The sequence below is a fragment of the Centropristis striata genome, chromosome 7 (genome assembly GCF_030273125.1).
Source record: "Centropristis striata isolate RG_2023a ecotype Rhode Island chromosome 7, C.striata_1.0, whole genome shotgun sequence".
Classification (NCBI taxonomy): Eukaryota; Metazoa; Chordata; class Actinopteri; order Perciformes; family Serranidae; genus Centropristis; species Centropristis striata.
This window is the reverse complement of record NC_081523.1, coordinates 6,720,872-6,745,434: the sequence shown is the minus strand read 5'-3', so window position 1 is coordinate 6,745,434 and position 24,563 is coordinate 6,720,872. Positions and strand designations below refer to the sequence as shown.

Here is a 24,563-nt window from a genome sequence, read left to right as displayed (position 1 = left end):
CCTCCTCCTCCTCCTCCTCCTCCTCCTCCTCCTCCTCCTCCTCCTCCTCCTCCTCCTCCTCCTCTAAATGTCCTGCTAGATGGCTGCTATGTTGACTGTGGACTTCAGAAAACACAGTGGAGCAACAGCAGCAGAGGACATGGCCCCAAACCACCACTGACCCAGGACTGACCCATCATATTCAACTTTTTCACAATATTCTAATTTTCTGAGACACTGTGTTTTCATTATCTCTAAGCCAGAATCATCAAAATTACAAGAAAAACAGGCTTGAAATATTCCACTCTATGTGTAATGAATCTATATAATAAAAGAGTTTCATTTTCTGAAATGATTGACAAAAAATATTGAACTTTTTCATGATATTCTAATTTTTTTTTAGATGTACCTGTATTCCTATAGCTGTATCACTTGACTTTACAGTGAGTTTATGTTTCTTTGTTATATTCTATTGACAATATATTGAGTGTTTTAAGTCTTGTCCCATTTAGATGAGTCTCAACTTATTTTTCTACCTTTTTTGTAAATATTAGACCACCCTTGTTTTTCTTCATTTTCTTGTACATTGTAATTCCTGCTACAATTTAAGGTACATTTGTTTGGACAAATATAATGATAACAACAAAAATAGCTCATAGGAGTTTAATTCAAGAGCTGATATCTAGACATTTTCAATGGTTTTCTTGATTATGATTTTGGTTATCATCATGTGACTGACTATTTTGTTGTGTGTCTTATTTTTGTTCGTCTGTGCAAAAAGATAATGAGCTCAGATACACTAATAAGAGAAAGGTTAAACATTTACAATACATGAATATAGGCTTCATTACAGGAAGTGGGATTGGTGATTTCATGAAAAAAAACACATATAAATTTAAATTGAAACTAAAAGCCCTCTCCTTATTAGGCATTTGTTCCAAACCTAGGGGAAAGGCCAACTCGAAAGTGTCCCATGATAAATGTGAGGTGTCATATGGTATAAGAAATAAAAATATATTTTTCTGTCACACAGAGTTCTGTTTATGTTCTCTTTTCTTTTGGGATATTGGACTTTCACCACTTCAGGCCGGAAAAAACACTTTAAAAGAAACAATCTGAAGAAGAAAAATAAGATTTGTTGCTCACAACTCAAATCACAAATATATCATCTCAAGGTGCCAAGAAGACACTGTTGCACTTTAGGGAAACTGTTCCTATAAAGTATTGGTTCAAATAATAATCCAAATGCAGAAAAAATAATAATAATCTCTGTTTTGACATTTTTATAGAAATCCACATAACAAAAAATACACTACAGGCCAAAAGTTTGGAAGCAAGATCAAATTTGTACAAAAAATATCATAGTTTCATTGCTATAGTTTGCAACAAATAAATGTGATTATTATATAAAGAGTCACTTATTAGAACACATTTTTACTATAATTATCAGGTCTTTGGGTTTTTATTGCTTAGACTTTGTGTATCCTTCTTTCCTTAATGTATAAATCTTAACTCGTTTTTTTTTACTCAGCTGCTTCAATTTTAGCCATTTCTGTGGTGGTTTTTGTTCATATTGGGATTTTTGTATCCAAACTCTGAAAAGCCAAAGAGCTGAAGCAAATAATGCAAACTGTGATTTGTCTTTTACTTTTGCACTGAAGTTGTGACTCTTCCAAATCTTCTCCACACTAAAACTAAGCCCTTCTTTTCTTTTATTAACATTTATTCAGCAATTGTCTGGTAACATCAATGTTTACCTAAAGGTCAATTGAGGAAAATGGTTCAATTCAATAAAAGGTAAAGTATGATTCATTTTACGGTCTTTTATTGTCATGGTTTAGCAGTTTTTCACCGTAAAATCTACAAACATTTTTTACAGTGTAGAAATGTGTCACATTTCACATCTTTTTATATTTCACACACTTTTTACAGTGTGCAGTCATGTCACCGAGGCCCCGCCCATTTGAGCTAGAAACGCGATCTGATTGGCTGTACGCCGTGACGTTTGACGCACGTTTTGTTGTGCAGCGCGCCAACACGGCCAGCAGCAACACTCGAGTAGAAGCGATAGAAACTCTAAAAGTCTTTTTCCCAGTTTGGAGTTAATTTAACAGTTTACAAGACACAATGACTTCTTCAAGAAACTTGCCGCTACAGGCCAGAAACTTACCATGGTGAGTTGAAAGTCGTTGTTTGCCACAGGTTGAAATATCTAGTGCTAGCAAGCTAATTTACCAAACGTTACTGACGTGATGGATTAAAGATGTCGCCTTGCCGCTGCTTTTCTTGCATTAAAATAACGTTAAATGTTGCTTATACTTGTGAACCGTATAATAAATCTTAAACCGTATGAGTTTTTCTTTAATTCTGCTTATATAATAGCTCCTAAATCCATCCAGCCTCGTCTTGTCGCCACTTGAACCAACTGGACTCACCGGAAATGTTGCAGCGATTCGTGTGAAACATTTATAAACTTGTAAAAAAATAATTTAAATATATTCGTGCAAGGGACAAAATATATATGCCGAATTGAAGAGTGGTAGCTAATATATACATTTCTCTCTTAAGTTGAAGCGTATTGCATTTGCACTGACAATGGTTAAGTAAAATGTTTTAAAATAGTCAAATTCTTTATGGAGTTCACTCTGCAGTTTACACTGATGTAGAGAATTATGCTTTTCGGGGTTTATAAGCTGCTTATATTATTTTTGAGTTACTTATTAAAGTAGCAGTAAACTGCCAGTTTCAGTTTGATGATGATATACCAAATAAAACTGGAGACAAGCTCAAATATATTTAGTATAAAATGATAAAACTGGATGTAACCTTCTTATATGTTATATCTGCAAACATTTCAAATTCTTTATTGAGCATGATAGTGTTTTGAAAGTAAAAAAAAGATTCAAAATCACATTTTATTTTGGACTAAAGGACTAAAAAAGGCACAAAATGACAAAAAAAGACACAACATGACAAAAAAAAGACACAAAATGACACAAAGACACATAAAATAGAGTCCCACTAGAATAAAAACCAGAGTTGAATGACAGGATCACACACAATCACAAGATCACATTCATGTTGGTTTTTCTTTGTTTCTTTTTGGTTCAAAATGTTGATCCAGTAAATCAGAATAAAAATAAATTATTATCAGGGCATATAGGTGAGGTTGTGTTGGGAAAAAAAAATACCAACATGGCATTTAAACATTTTTTAAATGGTGTATACAGGCAGGATGAAAAGGATTAAAAAATGGACAAAATAGCCCAAAACTCCATAGAGTTAACTGTAAGTACTCGAAGTGATGCAAAAATTAGTCAATTGGCTGTTGGATGTATTGATTATTGATAAGATTATTAATGGACGATGTGTTTCTGCTTTGTATTACAGGGTTGAAAAGTACAGACCACAGAAGCTTGATGATCTGATCTCACATAAAGATATTCTCAGCACAAGTAAGTATGTGGACTGTCAGAATAAATACACAATAATCATTTCTAAAGCTGCTAAACATCAGGGTTAACTTGTATTAATTTTCCATTATGGATATAAGTCGGCTGCTCGATTTATTTTCATGTTTTATCTCATGTATTGTTTGAAGCAACCAGATATTACATCTTATTAAAAAAAACTGATGAACATATGTAGGGCTGCAACTAACGATTATTTTCATTATTGATTAATCTGTCGATTATTTAAACGATTAATCGATTACTTGTTTGGTCAATAAAATGTTGAAAAATATCAATCAGTGTTTCCCAAACCACAAGATGACGTCCTCAAATCTCTTGTTTTGTCCACAAACCAAAGAGATATTCAGTTTATTGTCAAAAAGGAACAAAGAAACCAGAAATAATCACATTGAAGAAGCTGAAATCAGAGAATTTGGACTTATTGTCTTTAAAAAAAACTGCTCAAACCAATTATTCGATTATCTAAATAGTTGACAATTAATGTAATAATCGAATATTGTTCAATTAATCGAATAATTGTTGCAGCTCTAAACATATGTATGTAACTTTCCCTACTGTCTGTCAGTTTTAACTCTTTTCGTTGTTTACTAAAGTTGCACTGTAATAGCAACTAACAATTAACAGTACAGTTCTTCAGGTTTTTATATTATTAGAACCATTCACAGGGTTCATATGGATGCTTGAAATCCTTGAAAATGATTACATTTCAATGTTGTATTTTCAAGGTTTGAAAAGTGCTTGGATTTTGGATTTTGCTTGAAAATGCTTGATATTCTTACTGTATTTCTCTTGCAATCTGACTATAGATAATCATATGTTCAATGAAAAAAATACTAAATTGAATATTGAGATTAGCAAACTGTACTTTTGGTTGTTAAAAGTGTAAAACCATCGCTGTCGGTATGGTTTAGTGAAATTACCCCTTTTAGCATGTAAGTACTCATCTAAGACATGCAACTTACAACTGTTGTAATACTGGAAAAACTTGAAAATGGACCTGGGAAGTCCTTGAAAAGTGCTTGAATTTGACCACTGAAAAAGTGTTTGAACCTTGCATTCAAAAGGTCTTGTTCAGACTGTTGATGTTGTTTCCTTGTTGTTGTTTATTCCTCCAGTCCAGAAGTTTATCAGCGAGGACAAGCTTCCTCACCTCTTGTTCTACGGCCCCCCGGGAACAGGAAAGACCTCCACCATCCTAGCTTGTGCCAAGCAGCTGTACAAGGACAAAGAGTTCAACTCCATGGTGTTGGAGGTACAATAACAATAACAAAGCCTAACTTCACTAACTACATTTTTGGTCGAAATTGAGTTATAACTAAAAATGAACTCCTTGATGTCTGTTTTATATTGTGACAAAGTTTTAGTTTTCAATTTTGCTTTATTTCAGAGAAAAAATGATATAAAAACCACAAAATCCAACTAAAAACCAAGCAGAAATTGCACCTACCACTGTCTGCTTTTTATATATATACTAATTTAAACATAAAAATAATAGAAATTCTATTTGATAGGGAAATTATTATCTCTATAGTGATGAAATAAAAAAGTGAGATAAATGATATTAAGACTAAAATACAACATTTCTTTATAATAAGTCTAAAATACACACATCTTTAAATTGAGTTGTTAAACACTTTTAAATACATTCATAACTAAATCAATTTAAAAATGTTTCTTCACTGAAAACAAAAAATAAAAACCGAAAGAAGACAACAACATTATAGTCACTGCACTCTGTTTCTGCATCACTATTAGAACCTTTTAAAGAAATGCAGTAACTACGTTTTTTGAGTTAAGAATGAGAATGAGATTCTCTTTTCACCTGACAGCTTCTGTAGTTCAGGGATAGAAACATTGTGGCTCTGATATTTTGACTTTTTTTTGTTTTGCAGCTAAACGCATCAGATGACAGAGGTATTGATGTTGTTCGTGGACCCGTTCTGAGTTTTGCCAGCACCAGGACCATCTTCAAGTAAGACTAAAAATCTCTATACAACACTTCTATTCAGAAATTATTATTCTTAACCCATTTAGGCCTAAAACGCCTGTAAAAAATGCCTGTAAAACCTATGAGCGATTTTAAAATAACCCCTAAAACCTGAAGGTTTTTTTTTTTGTAATTTTATGTTTTTCTTTGGTAATTTTATGTCTTTTTTTTGTGGTAATAATGTGTCTTTTTTTTTAGCATTTTTGTGTCTTTTTTAATACTTTTGTGTCTTTTTTGGTAATTTTGTGTCTTTTTTTTTAACCCATTTAGGCCTAAAACGCCTGGAAAAAATGCCTGTAAAACCTCTGGGCGATTTTAAAATAACCCCCTAAAACCTGAAGTTTTTCTGTAAATTCAACAGAAGTGTCAACACTTCCTACTAAATAATCGATTTTTCAGCCTCTGTAGCAGATAGAAATGAAACTCAAAAAGTATTTGAGAGCTTATAGCTGTTATATCTGAGCTCCCTCCGCTATAGTCGTCTTCCGCCATGATTTCAGTTCTGGGAAAATCCCATGATGCATTGCAACACTCATTTTGTGTCTTTTTTTGGTCATTTTGTGTCTTTTTTTAAGTCATTTTGTGTCTTTTTTTTGGTGATGATTTCAAAGTTCTGGAAAAGTCCCATGTTGCATTGCGACACTCCCACATGTATTCTGGTGCATTTCATTGGCCAAGAGACCGAAAATAGGTGGAAAAAACTACAAATACTACAAAACAACGTATCTGCTTTCCCGGCTTTAATGGTAGAAATGCGATAATGCTTTCCCGCCTTAAATAGGTTAATGCTCTTTCATTTATACAACCCATAACTAAGAGGAACTGGTTAACCAGCTGCCTTTCTGTCCCCCAGGAAGGGCTTCAAGTTGGTGATACTGGACGAGGCCGATGCAATGACCCAGGATGCCCAGAATGCATTGCGGCGAGGTAAGCCATCTGTTCGGCCGGGCGTTGCCCACTGTGAGCCACACGGCTCACTGAGCAGCCAGACAATTTGGCTACTGGTGAATTACAGCAAATCTGCTGGTGCATCCTGAGATTCATTCTAAAAAGCAAAAAAATATCAGAAGATCGGGGCTTTAACTTTGAAATTAGTTCAACTGGAACATTTTGTCTTTGTGAAATTCATCAAGCCTCTCCTGTTCTGAATACATAAGCTTGTGTGATCAATTTTGCAAAGAGATGACTGGATTTTTAACAATAATATAATTCAGGGATGGGCAACTGGAGGCCCGGGGGCCGCATACGGCCTACACCCTCACTTGAAGTGGCCCTCAGTACAACTACATCCATTTGAGCATGAAATCTTAAAAGTGCAGTGTAAAAATGCACAAAATGACTTATTGCAATTAATGTTGTTCTGCTGTTTTTGCACTAATAAAATAAAAATCACAGTAAGTTGTTATTTTTTATTTGCTTCAAACCTTTTGTATTCCTTTTTATTCTGTTATACATGCATTTGAGCATGAAATATGTTTTTGTGTTGTTTTTTTGTGTCTTTCTTAGTTATTTTGTGTCTTTTTTTGGTCATTTTGTGTCTTTTTGTGTCTTTCTTAGTTATTTTGTGTCCTTTTTTTGGTCATTTTGTGTCTTTTTTTTAGTCATTTTGTGTCTTTTTTTGTCCTTTAGTCCAACATAAAATGTGATTTTAAATCTTTTTTTTTCTTATCTTAAAAGTGCAGTGTAAAAATGCTCAAAATTACGTCTTGCATTAATGTTGGTCTGCTGTTCTTGCACTGATAAAATAAAAATCACAGTAAGTGGTTATTTTTTATTTGCTTCAAACCTTTTGTATTCCTATTTATACTGTTATACATGCATTTGAGCATGAAATATGTTAGGTTACTGCACTGTAAACATATTTAAAATTGCAGTTTCATCATATCTGGTTAAGTGCACGGTCCTATGCACATCCCTGGTGTAATTTGTTCTTTTATTTTGGAGTGCCTGGGTTGCCTTCCTGTGTACATTAACATCCAACTTGTTTTTCTCTTCCCTCTCTCTTTCTCTCTCTCTTTTTCTATCTCTTTCTCTGTCTCAGTGATTGAGAAGTATACAGAAAACACTCGTTTCTGTCTGATCTGTAACTACCTGTCCAAGATCATCCCGGCTCTGCAGTCTCGCTGCACCAGGTTCCGCTTCGGCCCGCTGAACCCGTCCCAGATGATCCCTCGGCTGGAGCACGTGGTCCAGCAGGAGAGGTGAGAGCTGTGAATGTCTCTTCTCCATCTACTGTTGAAAGAAACAGAGGTAGAAGGAATTTCAAGGTGCACATTTGGACTGTTATCGTGCTTCTTGTTTGGATTTCCCTGAAAAGATGTTGCTGTTTTACAGCACAGAGAGAAATTGCTTTGCTGTACAAAACAAAGAGAAGAAGCTGCACATGCAATACCAAAAATTACTTTTCAGAGGTCTAAAAAAAAAAGTAGTCTTAATTTGTCTTAGTTATATCACGACCATTGGTGTGAAACTGAAGAAACCAAACAGTGATGTTGACAGTGTTGACAGTTTGTTTATACTATTTATACAAAGGTGCCCAGACTCACCCTTAAATGATACAATTACAATGCATATTACATTATATTATGATAATAATAATTATGAGATAAAAAGTAAAAAATCATGAGTTGCTTATCTCAAAATTTTGACATTTTTCTCATAATTTTGAATTTTTATCTCATAATTTCGGTTTTTTTGTCTAACAATTATGACGTTCTTTCTCATAATAATGACTTTTTGTCTCAATTTTGACTTTTTATCTCATAATTTTGGCTTTTTTATTCCATAATTCCGGCTTTTTTATCTTATAATTATGACTTTTCTCATAATTTCGACTTTTTATCTCAAAATTTTGGCTTTTCATCTCATAATTTCAACAAAAAATTCTCAATAAAAACAAAGTTTTCATTTTTATCTTTATAACTAGCGTAAATGGGCTTCCATAGATACGTAATAAGTAACGGTTCACTTTACAATTATGTTTTGTGGATAATCAAAGCCAGATCTGTTACAGAAATTAATATAGATTCGTCTTTACCTAATAAAAACATATTCACTCTCAAGATGAGTCATTTTGACTGTAATCTGCCGTCCAACTCGCATGTTTAGACAGCTGTTCATCACTGTTCATCCCAGAACTAGCTGGGCTTTCTGAATTTTTCTGAAATTCCCGACTTGTTTTTGACTTGGCTACCTGGGAACTGTGATCCATGTTTTTATCTCAACACACTCTTGAACGAATCCTGAGATTATGTCGTCATTTGAACTCCCTCAAAACTGTCAGAATCTTTCAGCTCCACATTGATCTGTTGATTAAAAGATTTAATCTTTCTTGTTGCAGTCTCGACATAACTCCAGATGGAATGAAGGCCATAGTGACTTTATCATCAGGTGATATGAGAAGATCACTCAACATACTGCAGGTATGAACATCGGCTTTTTATTAAAAAAAACACATTGTGCCTCGTGGTATTGTGTCATTATTCTCTTTTAATTTTAAGTGATTTATTAAGATTATGTCTTGTTATTACACAGGGTGTCCATAAAGTCTCTTCACAACTTAAAAGATGTTTTACAAAAGCAAATGAACAGACAAATATGTGGAAATTATTACACAATAAGGAGTAGATATTGAGGGTTTTTTTTGCCTGATTTAATACACCTTTACATGGGCACTATTAGTTGGTTATTGTTAGGGTCCAACACTGTCTCTGTCTCAATAAATTTATTGTGCCGTGCATGAACTGACGGACGTGACTCTTCCATACTTAGTTCTGTAGTTTCGCTGAGTCTGCATTTCCAATTTTGTTTCAATAAACCATGATACACATTCAGCCTTCTCTTGAGGAGTAGCCATTTTTATAGGGCTTCATTTAACACTACTTATTTCATTAACATGGTACCTGAAATACACAAATTGACTGTGATTAAAAACTTTGATACCCACAGAAAACATACAACAAACAAAAGATTAAAATATCTCATCAGTTGTCTTTGTAATAGTTGCTTTAAACTGTAAAGAGACTTTATGGACACCCTGTGCGTCATCACAGAAGAATAAAATGCACTAACTGTATTCCACCTGTGTTATTTCAGAGCACCAGCATGGCGTACGGGAAAGTGACCGAGGACACAGTGTACACCTGCACGGGTCATCCCCTCCGCTCAGATATAGCCAACATCCTCGACTGGTCCCTCAACAAAGACTTCACCACAGCATACAAGCGTATCCTTCAGATTATTCACTCAGGAAGCTTCTAATGTAGAACAATCACTCTGTATTTCACAGCGCTGTAACTTAAGAAAACAAATACACAAAACACAAGAAAATAGAGAAAACATCTTCATCAATTTGACAACACGAACGCAGCATTTAGAAAACGCTTAAAAGTGATGCATATGTCTGGACACACATGCGATATTATCACGTTATTTCAAGATAATTCTCATTTCACGTTATAATGTTATAACGATCATAGCATGTTAACTTCAACGGCCGATCGATAGCATGCTAACGTTAGCAGGCGATTTTAACATACAAATGGCTGATAATTGCAGCAACACAAGTACAAATATCCCCCCTGCCATACATGTTCTGCGTTATTTATTACGAGGTCTGGGGTTCTGATTCGAGAGTGTAAATCTAGACCACCACTAACACCAGCTGAGTTTGTGTTGTTGCAACTCCTTAACAACTCCCTCACAGAAATCCTGGAGCTGAAGACTTTGAAAGGTTTGGCCCTGCATGATATCCTCACTGAGATCCATCTGCTCATACACAGAGGTAAGGCCAGACAGCAATGTCTCATATTGCACATTCAGTATGCAATCTCTTCAAGGAAAAAGGAAAATATCTGGTTTAAAACCAGATGTGGGGAATAAATCAATACAGCATATAGGATTGGGATATTTTGCGTGGCAATATATCGATTCATGGTCTTGATATTTAGGTATCACATGGTATCACATGAAACTAGAAGATTTAAGGAATCTATAACATCAGGATATCTTTTTTTGGAAGTTGTCAAATAACGCTGCAACGTCAGCCTTTTTTTATGTTTCATTCAAAAAAATTCAGAGCAGTGAAGCCTAACGTTTTTGAAAGTTTGATAAAATGCTGCAGTTGTTGTTGTCCATACATGTTTGATATCAGTTCAGTCTGACTGAATACTTTGTTGGTCAGTCTGTGGGTTTGATTCATTGTGGAGAAATAAAAAGACTTACATAATACTCAGCATATCGCAAAATGCTTAAAATCGCAATAATTTTGCATCGTGACTCAAGTGTCGGGATAAAATCGTATCGTGGGGCCTCTGCTGATTCACACCTCTATTTGAATCTAGGAACCCTGATTCCAAAAAGAGTTGGGATATAAATGGAAAATAAAATAGAGTGTGATAGCCCTTTGACAAATATTCAATTAAAATCTGTACAATAACAATATTTAACCACTTAAAACTCACCTGCCCACTAGAGGGCATGGTGGGTTAGCTTTAGGGCAGCAACCTGCAGCTCCAGAGCCACATGTGGCTCGTGACACAAAAAAAGTTGAATTCATCATTTCTGTAGTCTTGTGTTGCTTTTTGCAACATAGAATAGAATATATTTATTGTCATTGTAACAAGTACAACGAGATTTAAAAGTGCCAACTCATCTGTGCAACATATAAAATCAATCAATAAAACGTATAAATAAAAACTGCTAAAAAAAAAAAAAGATACTCATCACTCATGCAAATCTTTCAGTAGTTTGGTGCTACATAAATAACTGAATTATTTTGTCCTTTTTCCCTCTTCAGTGGACTTTCCTCCAGGTATCCGGATCGGTCTGCTCATCAAGTTGGCTGACATCGAGTAAGTGAGATCACTCTTGATTCCTCTCATAAACTATTATTAACATTACATTACATCAAGGTTTGCCCAACCTGGAAAGTTTGGAAAATTGTTAATTTAACAGTTATGTTTAAGTTTGAGAGTATTCTTAAAAAAATTGAATATACTCCTTGAAAAATGCCAGATTTTTTTAACATAATCTGGTGCTTCATCTACAGAAACACGCGGGTAAACAGATTTTTTTTTTAGTATTTGTGACGAAACAATCCTGTCGTAATATTTGTTTGTCTCCTGGTGTCTCAAACCAGACAACTGAAGCTAGTTTAAATCTAGAGAAGTCCTCTGTTGCTCCCTGCTCTGGAAATGAGCAAGCACTGAATTAATTATCAGCAAAGTTAATAAAAGCAGCTGGTAAAATAAACAGCGTCAACACACACTACACTGCTGTAGAATTAGATGTAATAATAAGCCTATGGAGTCTGGAAATGTTTGGTTCAGGTACCTTAAACCAGCTGTTCTCAACCTTGGGGTCGGGACCCCAATTGGGGTCGCGAAGTCAGCTCTGTCTCCACTGTGTTAAAGTGTACATGTGTTAATGTGTTTTAGTCTTTTTGGTCACTTAATGTCTTTTTTTTGGTCATTTTGTGTCTTTTTTGGTAATTTTGTTTCTTTTTGGGGTCATTTTGTGTCTTTGGTCAATTTGTGTCTTTTTTTTGGTCATTTTGTTTCTTTTTTTCCATTTTAGGGTCAATTTGTGTCTTTTTTTTTTGTAATTTTGTGTCTTTTGGTCATTTTGTTTCCTTTTTTTTGGTAATTTTGTTTCTTTTTGGGGTCATTTTGTGTCTTTTTTTTTGGTAATTTTGTGTCTTTTGGTCATTTTGTTTCCTTTTTTTGGTCATTTTGTTTCTTTTTTGGATGATCTGAACTGTGCGTGTGAGATTCTGTTCAGTGAGCGGGGGTCGCGACTCAAGAAGGTTGAGAACTACCGCCTTAAACTAACCTGTTCCGTACAAGTAATCACGAGGCCTCCAGATGTTGGAAACTGTTCCTTTTGGACTCACCGCGTGTCTTCTTCTTCTTCTCCTCAGACACCGGCTCGCCTCAGGAACCAGTGAGAAGATCCAGCTCAGCTCCATGGTTGCAGCGTTCCAGGCGGTGAGGGACCTGGTGGTCAGCGAGGCCTCGTAGATACAGAACCGGCTTCACGACGGAGAGAGAAAACCTTTTCACCAATTCCTCGGTGACCGCCATCACTGGCCATTTACACTTTCATGAGAAAATCAGTGGTCGGTTTGCTTATTTAGAGAGAAAACAGATGCCCCCGAGTGTCCGCTGCATGACTGCCCACCACTGCTGCACAGAGCAGAAACACGCCAGCAGCCATCTGAGTCACTCACATCTGCATACCAACTGAGCAGAAATGGAAGGCAGTTGTTTATAACTCTAATAATAAAAAACAGGTTTTCTTTGGGCACTTAAAATGTGCAGAACTACGGAAGCCCTGAACCGCAAGTGAAGAATTTTTTTTTTGAGATGTTATCTTGTTTCGAGATCATATCTCGTTATTTCAAGATAATATCTCATTATTTCGAGATAATACACATATGTAAAAAAAAAATAAAAAATCTTCCAAAAATTTTTTTATTTTTTTTTACATAGGTGTGTTATCTCGAAATAACGAGATATTATCTCGAAATTACGAGATATTATCTCGAAATAATGAGATAATATCTGAAGAAAAAAAAATTTGGACGATTTTTTTTTTATTATTAAAAAAAATTTTTTTTTTTTTTTTTACATGTGTATTATCTCGAAATAATGAGATATTATCTTGAAATAACGAGATATGATCTCGAAATAACAAGATAACATCTCAAAAAAAAATTTCTTCACTTGCGGTTCAGGGCTTCCGTACAGAACTGCAAATTTAGTTACCAGTGTAGGATCAACTCTGTCACCAGTTAATCCATTAAAAATATACATAAAACGTGTGAAACAAAGTGCCATTATGTTACAAATACAACTGTAAGAACACACTTGGACATGTACATGTGCTTGAATCTGTTTAATAAAACTATTTCCTATAAGTTCAGTATTTGTTATCTTATATTAACAATTAATATGTGCAGGTACAGTACAGTAGTAGTGCATGTGCCATTTTTTTTCCAAACAGAAATGAAAAATTCATATACATTTGATATTTACACAATAAATTAATAGTATAAAATTGTGACATTCAAGTCAAATAAGCATGTGAACATTAAGTTGATGCATTGTTTTAAAGTAGTGCAATAAATGAAACCCTTAATGTAGGAATGTTGCATCTAAAGTAGGTTACAATAAGAGATGCTTCTTGTGCTAATCCAAGCCTGGAAAACATCTCTTAATTAGCAAACAAAAGGCATTTTTTATTATTACTATTGTTATGCATGACAATCGGTCGCTGTAAGTGTCAGCTGCTGCGTTGTTAGTGTTCCTATTTAAGCGTCCCACTCGTCGTCATCAGAGGAGCAGCAGGTCTTGAGGCGGTCTGGGATGTTCCTGTAGGTGAGGTACTGGAGGATCCTCTTGGGGAGGGGCAGCGGCTCCATCTGGTGCGTGGAGACCGACTGGCGCAGGATGGATCGGCACAGGTGGCACAGGCTGGGCACCGTCCGGGGCGCCTTCCAGAACCTCACGTGGCCGTCTCTGGTTCTGTCGTAAGAGGTTTTAGTTAGTCATGTGGTCACTATTCTGCCCTACAAAGTCTAACTGCACTGCCGTGCAAAGGCAAAAGACCTTAACTTCAATTTTGGTCAAAAATGAGTTATTGTCATTTTTAGAACAATGGACATCAGTTTTATCATGTGGCAAAATATCTTGGGTCAATTTTGTTGTTTTCTGGTAAAAAAATAACATGTTATTTTGCCGTAACTTCCAAAAGCAGAGGGAAAGCAAAGACAGAAGCCCTTAACATCAGTTGTGGTCTTTTAGCTTTGTTACGCTGCACTCTGGAATGCTGGAATTAAGTTACAGCAGAGTTAAGGGACTCTGCCTTTGTTTTACCAAGCACTAATGTTAAGATTCTATTTACCGCGCTGGAGTTAAGGTGTTATGCCTATGATATATTGTATGTAATTGAAGCACTTTGCCACACACCGCAACATTAATAAATTGTTTCAGTACTTCTACAATACAATCTAGCATTAAGAATGGCCTATTCTCGAGGGAAGATGATGGTGGATATGGTTCTAGACCAGTTTTACTGTGGGGGCCAAGCAGGGGCCAGTGTTTAATCAGAGGGGCACATTAAAAAACGCCATAGATGATATTTAAGCATTCAAATCCTTTTATTTTAGGTTATTTAAAAATCTGATTTAAGTATATTTGGAAGATACAAATACATTGATTGAAACAATGAGACTTACCAACAATAACAACTATTTTTGTACGACAGACATTTCTCATTTTTGTGCACAATTAATTTTTTTATTTTGAAAGTGCAGTCAAGTGAGAATGCTTTTTTTTTATATATATATATATATATATATATATATATATATATATATATATATATATATATATATATATATATACACAAGCTTAAATTGCACAATTCAACTATTATACAATGTACACATTCTGGGTTCATTTTGTGTACAATGAGATTTTGTTTGAACAAAAAAATAGGTAAGAATTGTTCTGTCATTCATCGTTATAAATTGATCATTTTATTATTAATTTGACACAGGGGCCAAGGGCTTCTTCACAGGGGCAGTGGCCCCTGGAGGCCCCTGTGTAGAACCGCCACTGAACTGCAGTAACTACGCAAAGGGTAAAACTGAGAAAAACGGCTTTAAAGTTTTTCAACGTGTTTTAACTGGCCCGTCAAGTGGGTTATAGGTAGGTAAATGATATGACACTTATTTCTACATGTATTGATGTCATTTTTATACTCAAAAATGGCAATTTATTTGACCTTTGACCCCAAAAATTAAGTTACTGCACTCTGGTTTTGCTGTAAAAGGTTCTAATAATAATGCAGAAACAGAGTGCAGTAAATACAATGTTGTATTCTTTCAGCTTTTATATTTTGTTTCAGTGCATAAATATTCTCAAATTGATTTTGCTAAAAAAAAAATGTATGGCAGGACGTCTTTTAAATCATAATGTTGGGGGTTCAATGTCCGGCTCCTGTCCGCATGTCAAAGTGTCCTTTAGCAAGGCACTGAACCTCCACTTGCTCCTGATTGGTACTTTCAGAAATGTTTTAATTAGAGACAGATTTTTCCAGGATTCCTTTGGGATTCCTGCGGTGTGGGAGTCAATTTTACTGGGATGGAACAGGAGCAGGAACCATAACAACAAGTCTGTTTTAATCTAAAAATAAAAGCTCTCCCTGCCAGACTTCAGCCATAAGAACATGTTAGAAACGTAGAAAGTCTAAGCCTCTGGCCAATGTGGAATTCTTGTTTTTGTGCACTTTCGTAAAGGCATTTTTGGACATAACATGGGAGAGGACAGGAGTGTTTTTGTGGGAGTGGGATGGGACAGGAGTGAAATTCCACTCTTAAGTGTGACTAAATGTGTGGGTGAATGAGAAGGGCTGTATAAATGCAGTCCATTTACCATTTTCATTTGATAAATAAATAACTGAATAATACATTTGATCAATTAATTGTTCATTTTTCAGGTTAATGTTTTGTTTGTGTTTAAAAAGTTGAGTTTGGAGCATGTTTTGCATTCAAATGGAAAAATTGAAATGCTATATAATAAGTTCTATTGATGTTTTTCTTTTGGTTATTACACTGAGTCACCATTGACATGCATTCTCACTACTGCCAGGGTATCCGGGGTCTTAAAAAGTCTTAAAATGTCTAAAATCCAATAATTTGAATTTAAGGCCTTAAAATTTCTAAAATTATCCTAAAAAAATGTCTTAAATACGATTTTGAAAGGTCTTAAAAATGTTAGTTACTTTTATTTAAAAATAAACACAAAATTCAGTCTCTTTTAAATGTTTTGATTTTTGAGGATGCTATAACAACTACAAAACGGAAATAAGTACCTGTGCAGCACAGTCAGAATTTAAAGTTCTAAAGAAATATTAGTTCACAATAGAGAGGCTTCTGGTGTTTTTAGTTAGGCTAAGTCTTTTTTATTCCACTGTGAAAGGGATGGGAATAAATTCATATCAGTAATTTTGGGCCTCTGATTTTCCTTCATGACTTTTTTGCCTATAATGGATGTGAAATGGGTCTTAAATTGTATTCATTATGGTCTTAAAGTCTTATTTTTGACTTGTTGAAACCTGTAGAGACCCTTTACTGCCATTCAATGGTGAATTCAGCCACCAAGCTACAACATTTCTAAAGCTTCCATTCAAGTCTACAAGCAGTGAATGCTTCATATAAAATAAAATAAAATAAAATGATGAACGCTGGAGGATGTTTACCCGGTGGCCACCACTCCTCCCTGTGGATGGTAGTTGCAGCAGAGTCCGTTGGCGTCCCTGTCCACTTTCGTCTGCATCACCATCCCTTTCTGTCCCGGCTCCCAGATCCGCAGAGCTCTGCCAACACAACACATCTGTCTGAAACCATCACGTCTAATGTGACAAACATTTACATGCTGACATGAAGGATTTAGAACAGGGGTCTCAAACTCAAATTACCTGTGGGGCACTTGAGGCAATACCAAAATGACCAAAAAAAAGACACAAACTGACCGAAAAAAGACGAAATTACTTTAAAAAAAAAAAGACAAAATGACCAAAAAAAAGACAAAGAATTATCCGAAAAAGACATCAAAAAAAGACACAAAATATTAAAAAAAGACACAAATTTACCAAAACAAGACCCAAAATTACCAAAAAAAGTAATTAAAGGGATCTTCCACACACAACACGGTAAAGTGCCATTCATATAAAACTCACATTAAACTTTCATATCAAGGTGGGGGCCACAAAATATCGTCACGAGGCCCGCAATTGGCCCGCGGGCTGCAAGTTTGAGACCCCTGATTTAGAAGCTGGAGCTGATGAAGTGCTCACCTGTCGTCGGTCACCATCGCCAAGTGCAACCCGTTGGGAGAAAACTGTATTGATGAGATTTGGTTTTGCCCGTAATCTTCAAAATAGTCACTGTGAATAAAAGAAAGAGGAGGTTTTAAGAATGAATATAGAAGTACACCATACTCCGTAGCTTTAGTCAGAAGTACTTGGATGTTAAATTACACTCATATACAAACAATAAAACAGGTTCCACTAGACATAGGACACCAGGACATACTTCCAGGCGGTGCATTAGATGTAAACAGTGATAATTACAGTGTAGGACGTGTTTAGTTCCCACCTTCAAACGTCTATGTTCTTGTTTGCACATTCCTGGTGAAAACTAGGGGTGTTGAAAATGATCGTATGGATGATTCTGCATCGATGCAGTGACAGTCCATAATCGATAATAAGACAGATAATGTACTACTCTTCTTGCAAGGAGACTCATTCTGCTTAAGTGGAAATCACCCTCTCCTCCTTCCTTTTTTTATTGGATCAGAGATGTTCTTTATTTCATAAAACTGGAAAAGATCAGGTTTTCTTTAAGGTCTTCAAACTAATTTGAGAAACTTTTGGGGGCTTTTTTCATTTGGTTGAGAAGCTAAGTTTTGTTGATATTCCGGACTGATTTAATGTATATGTATTTGTCTTAATTTGTGTCAAAAAATGGCACATTTGCTACCAATGGCAAGGTTCAGGATAGGCCTTTTTTGGATTAAACATGTCTTTCATTTACAGTAGAAAATAGAGTACATTTTAATAGGGTTGTCAAAAGTATCGATACTCAAAAAGTATCGATACTAAAACGTTGTATCCGGATACGATACTCATTTTCTAAAGTATCGATACCCACAGTATACACAGTGTCAGTATACATAAGCATAGATTTAATAAGTTTACATAAATGTTGGTGACTGAAAAGTTATCATAGTTGCAGTTTCTTTTTGCACAACTGTTTTTTATTATGAATATTTAACCTGTGGTTCTGTTCATTTTTACATGTTGCATTTTTCTTGTTCATAAAAATATTTCTGCAAAATTTTGGGGTCTTTGTTTTTATCCTTGTGGTATAGAAAATGATATCGAGTATCGAATATTTTCCTGAGTATCGGTATCGAGTTGAAAATTTTAGTATCGTGACAACCCTACACTTTAAGACTAAAATCTGAGTTTAAACTTACACCAGAGTGGCCAGTTTCTCTGCAGTGTACGGGTCCCAGAGGTCGATCCACCAGCTGGAGCCGCTGAAGGCGGCGGTGGCGAGCACCGCCCCGTCAGGAGAGAAGTCGCAGGAAGACAGCAGGTACAGAGTCTTGTGTGTCCCCCCCGCCAGGTTCCTGATAAAGGTGTATGACCGCAGGCTCCACAGACACACCATCTGATGGAAACAAAGGGTTAATGAGTCTGTGTGCGCTGCTGCGAGGAGAACGGTTTTAAAAATAATCTGTGTGGTTTTTTTAGGTCGAGGCTCAAAGTCGTCCCGTCCTGCAGCGTTTACTGCCGACGCTGCAAAACCAGAACATCCACTGATCTGATTCTGTGTGATGGACTGACTCAGTGGATGTCAACAGGACGGGCTGCAACACGCAGCAGAGCAGTTTAAAGTGTGATTGTGATCTTAGAGTCTGGTATCACACAATGTTAAGCTGACTGCTTTTCATTGCAAAAAAAAAAAAAAGAAACCCACAAAAAAACAAGGTGTCAAATTAGCAGTTTGACAGGAGTGGGAAGAGCTCCCCGGTGCTCCAAATGTCTCCACACGGAGAGAACAAAGACGCAAACTGCTAAACTTTCTGTCAATCCTACAGCAACGGAACACAGGAGCAGATGAAGATGAACAGATCGCTGCTTGAACAGGAGCAACAGACTTGGACAAGCAAATTACACAGAAAAGAAAAGTCTTAAAAGCTACATGTGACTTATCTAAACCTTTCTTGGGGCTGGGCAATGTGGAGAAAATCAAATATCACAATATTTTTGACTAAATGCTTCTATTTCAGCATCATAGGGTTGACTATTGGAGTTTTCATAAAATATTTACACAATGAGATTTTTGATAATTCATCATCATTAATGTGGATATAATGACTAAGTGGATTAAGGCAAATAAGTTCAGAAAATTACATAACTTTACTGTAACGGAGCATTTAAAACCAGGAAAAAAAAACACTTGTGCCACATTACAATATCCAAAATAGAAAGATGATATCTAGTCTCATAAACTAATATTGATTATAATGAAACAACAATAAAACAATACGACAATAATATTGTCTAATTTATTTTTAATTGCTTGTTTTAACTGTATACTGTACGGTCTCCTTGAGTGTTTAGAAAGGCACAGACAAACGTATTATTATTATTATTATCAATATAATAATCAATATATAGTTCAGCCCAAACCAATTGGGCTTCTGAGTTTCATCCTTGCCTAACAAAAACCAATGAATACATGCTGAATGTCAATGCAAATATAAAAACAAATCGGAAAAAATGATTTGCCATCAAAAGAAAAACGCTGCTCTCATCACCTGAAAAACAGGCGTGGAACCAGCAGCTTGTAAAATCTTAAATTACCTGTGAATATTTGCATAGGTAAAAGAACAAGGAGGTAATCCCTGAGGGGGGAAGAGTTAACCAGAAAAATACTCTCCCATTAGGTAACAATGGGTTGTGCAACAGAAAAAAAGTGTCCCAGTTCCAGTGAACTGACATGCTGAATATATGCCAATTTTATGCAATAATTGGTTGCTGTTGGAAAATGTAAGAACAGGTTGGATAAAGGGAGCTTTGTTCTGTCAAAGACTTGGGACAGCTCTGAGACTTTGGGCACAGAAAGAAGAATTCAAGTTGTATCTATGCAAAGATAAAAGGTCTATAAATACATAAAAACTAGTGCAGAATAAATATATATGTGAAAAAAAAGCTCCTTTGGTATCTACAGTCATGCACATTTTTTGTGTTTCTGTGTTCGGGCTACTCACTCGGTCAAACCTGCCGACAGACGCGATCATGCTGCAGTCTGAAGACACGCAGCAGCAGCTGATCCAGTCCTTGTGTCCAGACAGCACCTGCACCTTTTTACCTGCAACACACACACAATACAAAATACAACCGCATGAGACACATTCATCTCTGAAAACAAGCCAAAACAGAAAACTTTCACACGATCAGCTCCGGAATTTCTGGAAGAGTGTGACTCGCATGTGTAAACATGAACATTTGTTTGCTTTAACCTCTTCCATCTGAACAGGAGGTTTAGTTCAGTCGGGCTGCATGGTGACAAAACAACACGGCAAAGTGATAAAGAAGCAAAGAAATATTTAGCTGACTATTTAAAAACCAACTTGCATGCCTATTAACCGCTATTTAAACACAATATATAATCCAAACCATGAGCCAGTTTAACATTCAGTCTGCAGAGCTTTGCATCTTGTTTGGCATTACCTGACAGTTAACATTTAATTGTTTTAATGGTTGACTAGGGACAGTTAAATGAAGGTGCGTTCATGGATGCTCCGACATTTGGCTATTCAGTCAGCTGCAGAAAAGCCTTGCATATGCAAACAATGTTGTCTGCAAACCAAAAACTTGGTTTATGTACAATATAAATGCATTAATGGCTTCATGCACACTAAAGGTTTCAGCTGGAAACATGAAACTGTAAGATGGCTTTACAGAAGCTACATATAAAGTCTCAAATGTCAGATTTACCCTCATGTATATGAACACACCAACAAGAACAAGTTTTTTTTGTTAATAACAGCTTGATGATGTTGCTGCTTTCACACAAAAATGTTGAAAATGTGCTTAAAAATTAATTACTAATCTCAGGAAAACTGATTCTTGTACCTTATTGGCATTAAATGAAACCATTAGCTGCCTGAAAGGATGGAAATCATCATTAAAAACATGCAGTATAAGACCAAAGAAGACAATTAAATAAAGAGATGGACCCCTCTGAAAACCCTTTACAGTCCGTTGTAACTATTGGAACATATGCTGAGGAATTATTATTACGTGTACCATTACATATGTGTATCTTTGCAGTTGTAGTTCATGATTTTTATGAAATGTCATCATGTCAGTTAAGCACCAGAAATTCAAAAAAGAATGCCAAAAAAACTCCCCAATGAACATAAGGTGTTTTTCTTGTAATAATTTTAAAAAATCCAATGTAAAAAGCAAAAATTTGCTTGTTAAGACATCTTACAATTTTGCAAAATATAAAAAAAATTGCTTTTTGCAGTGGGCCCAGTACATGACCTTGCGGAGCTGTCAAGAATTTGATTTTGACATTTTTTTCTATATGTATGCTTGGGAATTTCAGACGCAATATCTATGACAAAGTTGCTCAGCTTAAAGACATTCATAGCTTTTAAGCTCTGAGCTAATTACGTGCACACCTGGGTTTTTTTTTTTTACTACACCTGTGTCAATTATCGCGTGCTCCTCTAATTACCTGGCAGCTAACACCTGCCTCGGTATGTCTGTGAGCCTAGCACTATGTTTCAACATGTCCTGAAGAGGACCGTGAGAAAAAGTCTGTTATCTCTTTTGGCCTCATGACGTGTCCTGCATCTGTGAAGTAGCTCTCCCATGTCAACATACTGGCAGTGGATTTCAACATAGTAACCTTTGAGGTTCACTTATCCTGCATGTTTTAAATCTCTCCCTGCTCATTCAAATGGTCAGCTCGTTTTAAAGCAGCTTCAGGAGTTCATTACTAGTCGATCATTTGAATCAGCTGTGGTGGAGCTGGGAGAGAGCTAGAATATGCAGGATAAGTGGTGCTGCAGGAGAGGTTTGGTAAATGCACGTCTCCAGTAATGTACTATACACAGTGAGCTAAACATGCAGGCGTACAGACGATATCTCATAATATCACTATTGTTTCCACCCTGAATGTAAACAACTACTTCCTTACACTATTTACCTTTGAAACTGTGTGTTTGCATTGCATTTTGATAAGTAAACATTCAGAGGCATATCAGCATGGCTCGTTTCTGAACGCCATTCACAACTATGTTAGCACAAGAAAAAGTTACTGTGACATTACTGTTGTGAAAACTTGACTCGTTTTCTGAAGGATTTAGTCATTCAAGAAGTAGTTGCTTCACCTCGGCTATTAAAATACCTGAGAAAACGGCACAAACCTTTATGAGCCAGGTCCCAAATCCTCAATGTCTTGTCCCGAGAGGATGATATGAGTGTGAGCGTCCCATTCTGAGGGAAGACCAGGTGCCTCACTATACCTTCGTGTCCATGGAGGTCAAATACAGCATCACCTGGAAAATTAAAGAAAGCATTTTAAAAATCAGCCATATCGGACTCATCACATCCTCACCAGCAGGAATGACGATCTCACCTGTTAATACATTCCAGATTTTGATCACCCCGTTCTCCAGGCCGGTGGCCAGGAGCAGGCTTTTGTTCCCTTTTGATGACGTTCTAGCCGGGCGTGCGGCTGCAGATGATTTTGGAGGTCTGGGTCCGAAGGCGAGGCCCCACACTGGGTGACCACAACTGAAGCTCTTGTCTCCTCGGTCGGTCTCTCCATTCTGGCTTTCTCTGTGGGTGAGGAGAGCATCGAGAGTGCAGATACCATTAAAAAACCACTCATGTGGAGCTGGAGCTGGTGATTAAGTGATGCTGCCTTTAAGTGCTGTTGGATATGTCATAATCTGAACAACCCATGATGATTCACTTGCTTGTTTTTCCTACTTTCAAAGCTTCAGTAAACACTAAATGTGGTTAACAACAACAAGATTTTAGAGGAAACCTTTTTCCTTTTTTTTTTTTTTTGCAAAAATACTTTCCCCCCCCCAAATTCTGATTTTGATGCATTCTGTTTTTGTTTGCATCTGCACAGCATCTCAACTTATTCATAGGATTGTAAATGAGTAAATAAATAAGACACTTTAAAATAAAAATAGAAGTGAACAAAAATGTGAAACAAATGAAAATGCGAAACAAAATATGTAGTACAGCTATGAACTTGTGAAATAATAGCCTACAATTCTGCTAAATCTAAATCTAAATCTAAAAACAATATATCAGATATTATTGATGCACATTGTTATACAATTAATGGAATTTTTTATTTCAAAATGTTTTATTTACAAAGCTCAATGACTCATACAAAGATTTTTCCCCCAGTGACCATTTAGTTTCATAATGACAGTTGTCAACACAGTGTCTTTGGCAATCAAGGCAAATAGGACAGTTATTTTATTTATTTATTTAATATATTATTTGCATTGGTCTAGAACAGCAGTTGTTTTTAATTTACTCATGACTATTTTTCATAATGTTTTATTTAATTGTCTATGATCTCCATAACATAAAAGCTCATTGGAATAAAAAAAACAAAAACATTTTTTTATATTCAAGTTGTTAAACGAAAAACGGTATTCTGTAGATTTGTTTTCTTCTCTTTAATAGTTAATATAACTAGTCCTACATTACAATTACATTTTAAGTAGTTATTAAATTAATAATTACGTCATGCATAAATTAATGTTTTTTCCATCCCATTGTGGCTTGGGTCCTACACTTTCCCCAACATCTGCCTGAATGTCCGAGTGACACCTGAATGCACCACGTATGGATTAAATGTCCAGGTTAAACCTACTCGGAGTCGAGAGGCCAGGCGACCACCCAGACGATCCCGTGTCCCATCGACCAGGCGAACCAGGCTCCGTCCGGGGAGAAGTCCACGCTCCAGGTCTCACATCCCGCCCGGCCCTCCAGGGACGGAGGGCGCCTGGTCTTCAGCTCCAGGACCAGAGCCGGGTCGGACGCTGGGAGAGGACGAAAAGACACAAACGTAAATCCAACGGTTGACGGATTCATCCTTAACCGCCGCCGACGTTTCGCTTCGCTTCGCCCCCATCAGCGAACCGTCCTAACGGCTGTCAGTTGGTTTCTCCTCTGGAGGTTTAACCGCTGCCTGGAGACGGAGCGAGCCGTGACAACACCCCCGAGCCCGGCTATAATTAATAATAAAACTGACTTACATGTAAGCTCCGCGTTGGTTCCTGTGGAGCACATCGTTTCCGTCTTCACATTCTTTATCTTCCTGAGTTAGTCCAGCCGTCCACTCACATGAAGGCAGGAAACGGTGTGAGGTCCGGAGCGGAGCGGAGCTGCGACGTGTCTGCTCCTGCTCCTCTCTGTCTGTTTGCTATGTGAAAAATGTGCGAGTGAAAAACAAAATGTTCAGCTGATTTCCGCTCTTCTGACTCACTTTGTACCAT

The 24,563-nt window shown here is 36.4% G+C and overlaps 2 protein-coding genes across 2 annotated transcripts; one reads left to right on the top strand and one right to left on the bottom strand.

Moving 5' to 3' along the window:
• Positions 1 to 1,997: 1,997 nt before the first annotated feature.
• rfc5 (replication factor C (activator 1) 5) lies at positions 1,998 to 12,810 on the top strand. Its single transcript, XM_059336676.1, has 11 exons — positions 1,998 to 2,153; positions 3,370 to 3,434; positions 4,568 to 4,704; positions 5,345 to 5,424; positions 6,293 to 6,366; positions 7,481 to 7,640; positions 8,780 to 8,861; positions 9,535 to 9,664; positions 10,145 to 10,222; positions 11,237 to 11,291; positions 12,359 to 12,810. Exons 1-11 carry the CDS (start codon positions 2,107 to 2,109, stop codon positions 12,456 to 12,458), a joined length of 1,008 nt encoding a protein of 335 aa, XP_059192659.1. The 5' UTR covers positions 1,998 to 2,106; the 3' UTR covers positions 12,459 to 12,810.
• Positions 12,811 to 13,320: 510 nt separating this feature from the next.
• wsb2 (WD repeat and SOCS box containing 2) lies at positions 13,321 to 24,563 on the bottom strand. Its single transcript, XM_059336675.1, is given in 11 exon segments — positions 13,321 to 13,964; positions 16,705 to 16,821; positions 17,302 to 17,391; positions 18,486 to 18,682; positions 20,289 to 20,389; positions 22,461 to 22,592; positions 22,673 to 22,875; positions 23,939 to 24,107; positions 24,324 to 24,385; positions 24,387 to 24,484; positions 24,486 to 24,563. Coding segments are annotated over 11 exon segments (1,461 nt in total). The 3' UTR covers positions 13,321 to 13,750.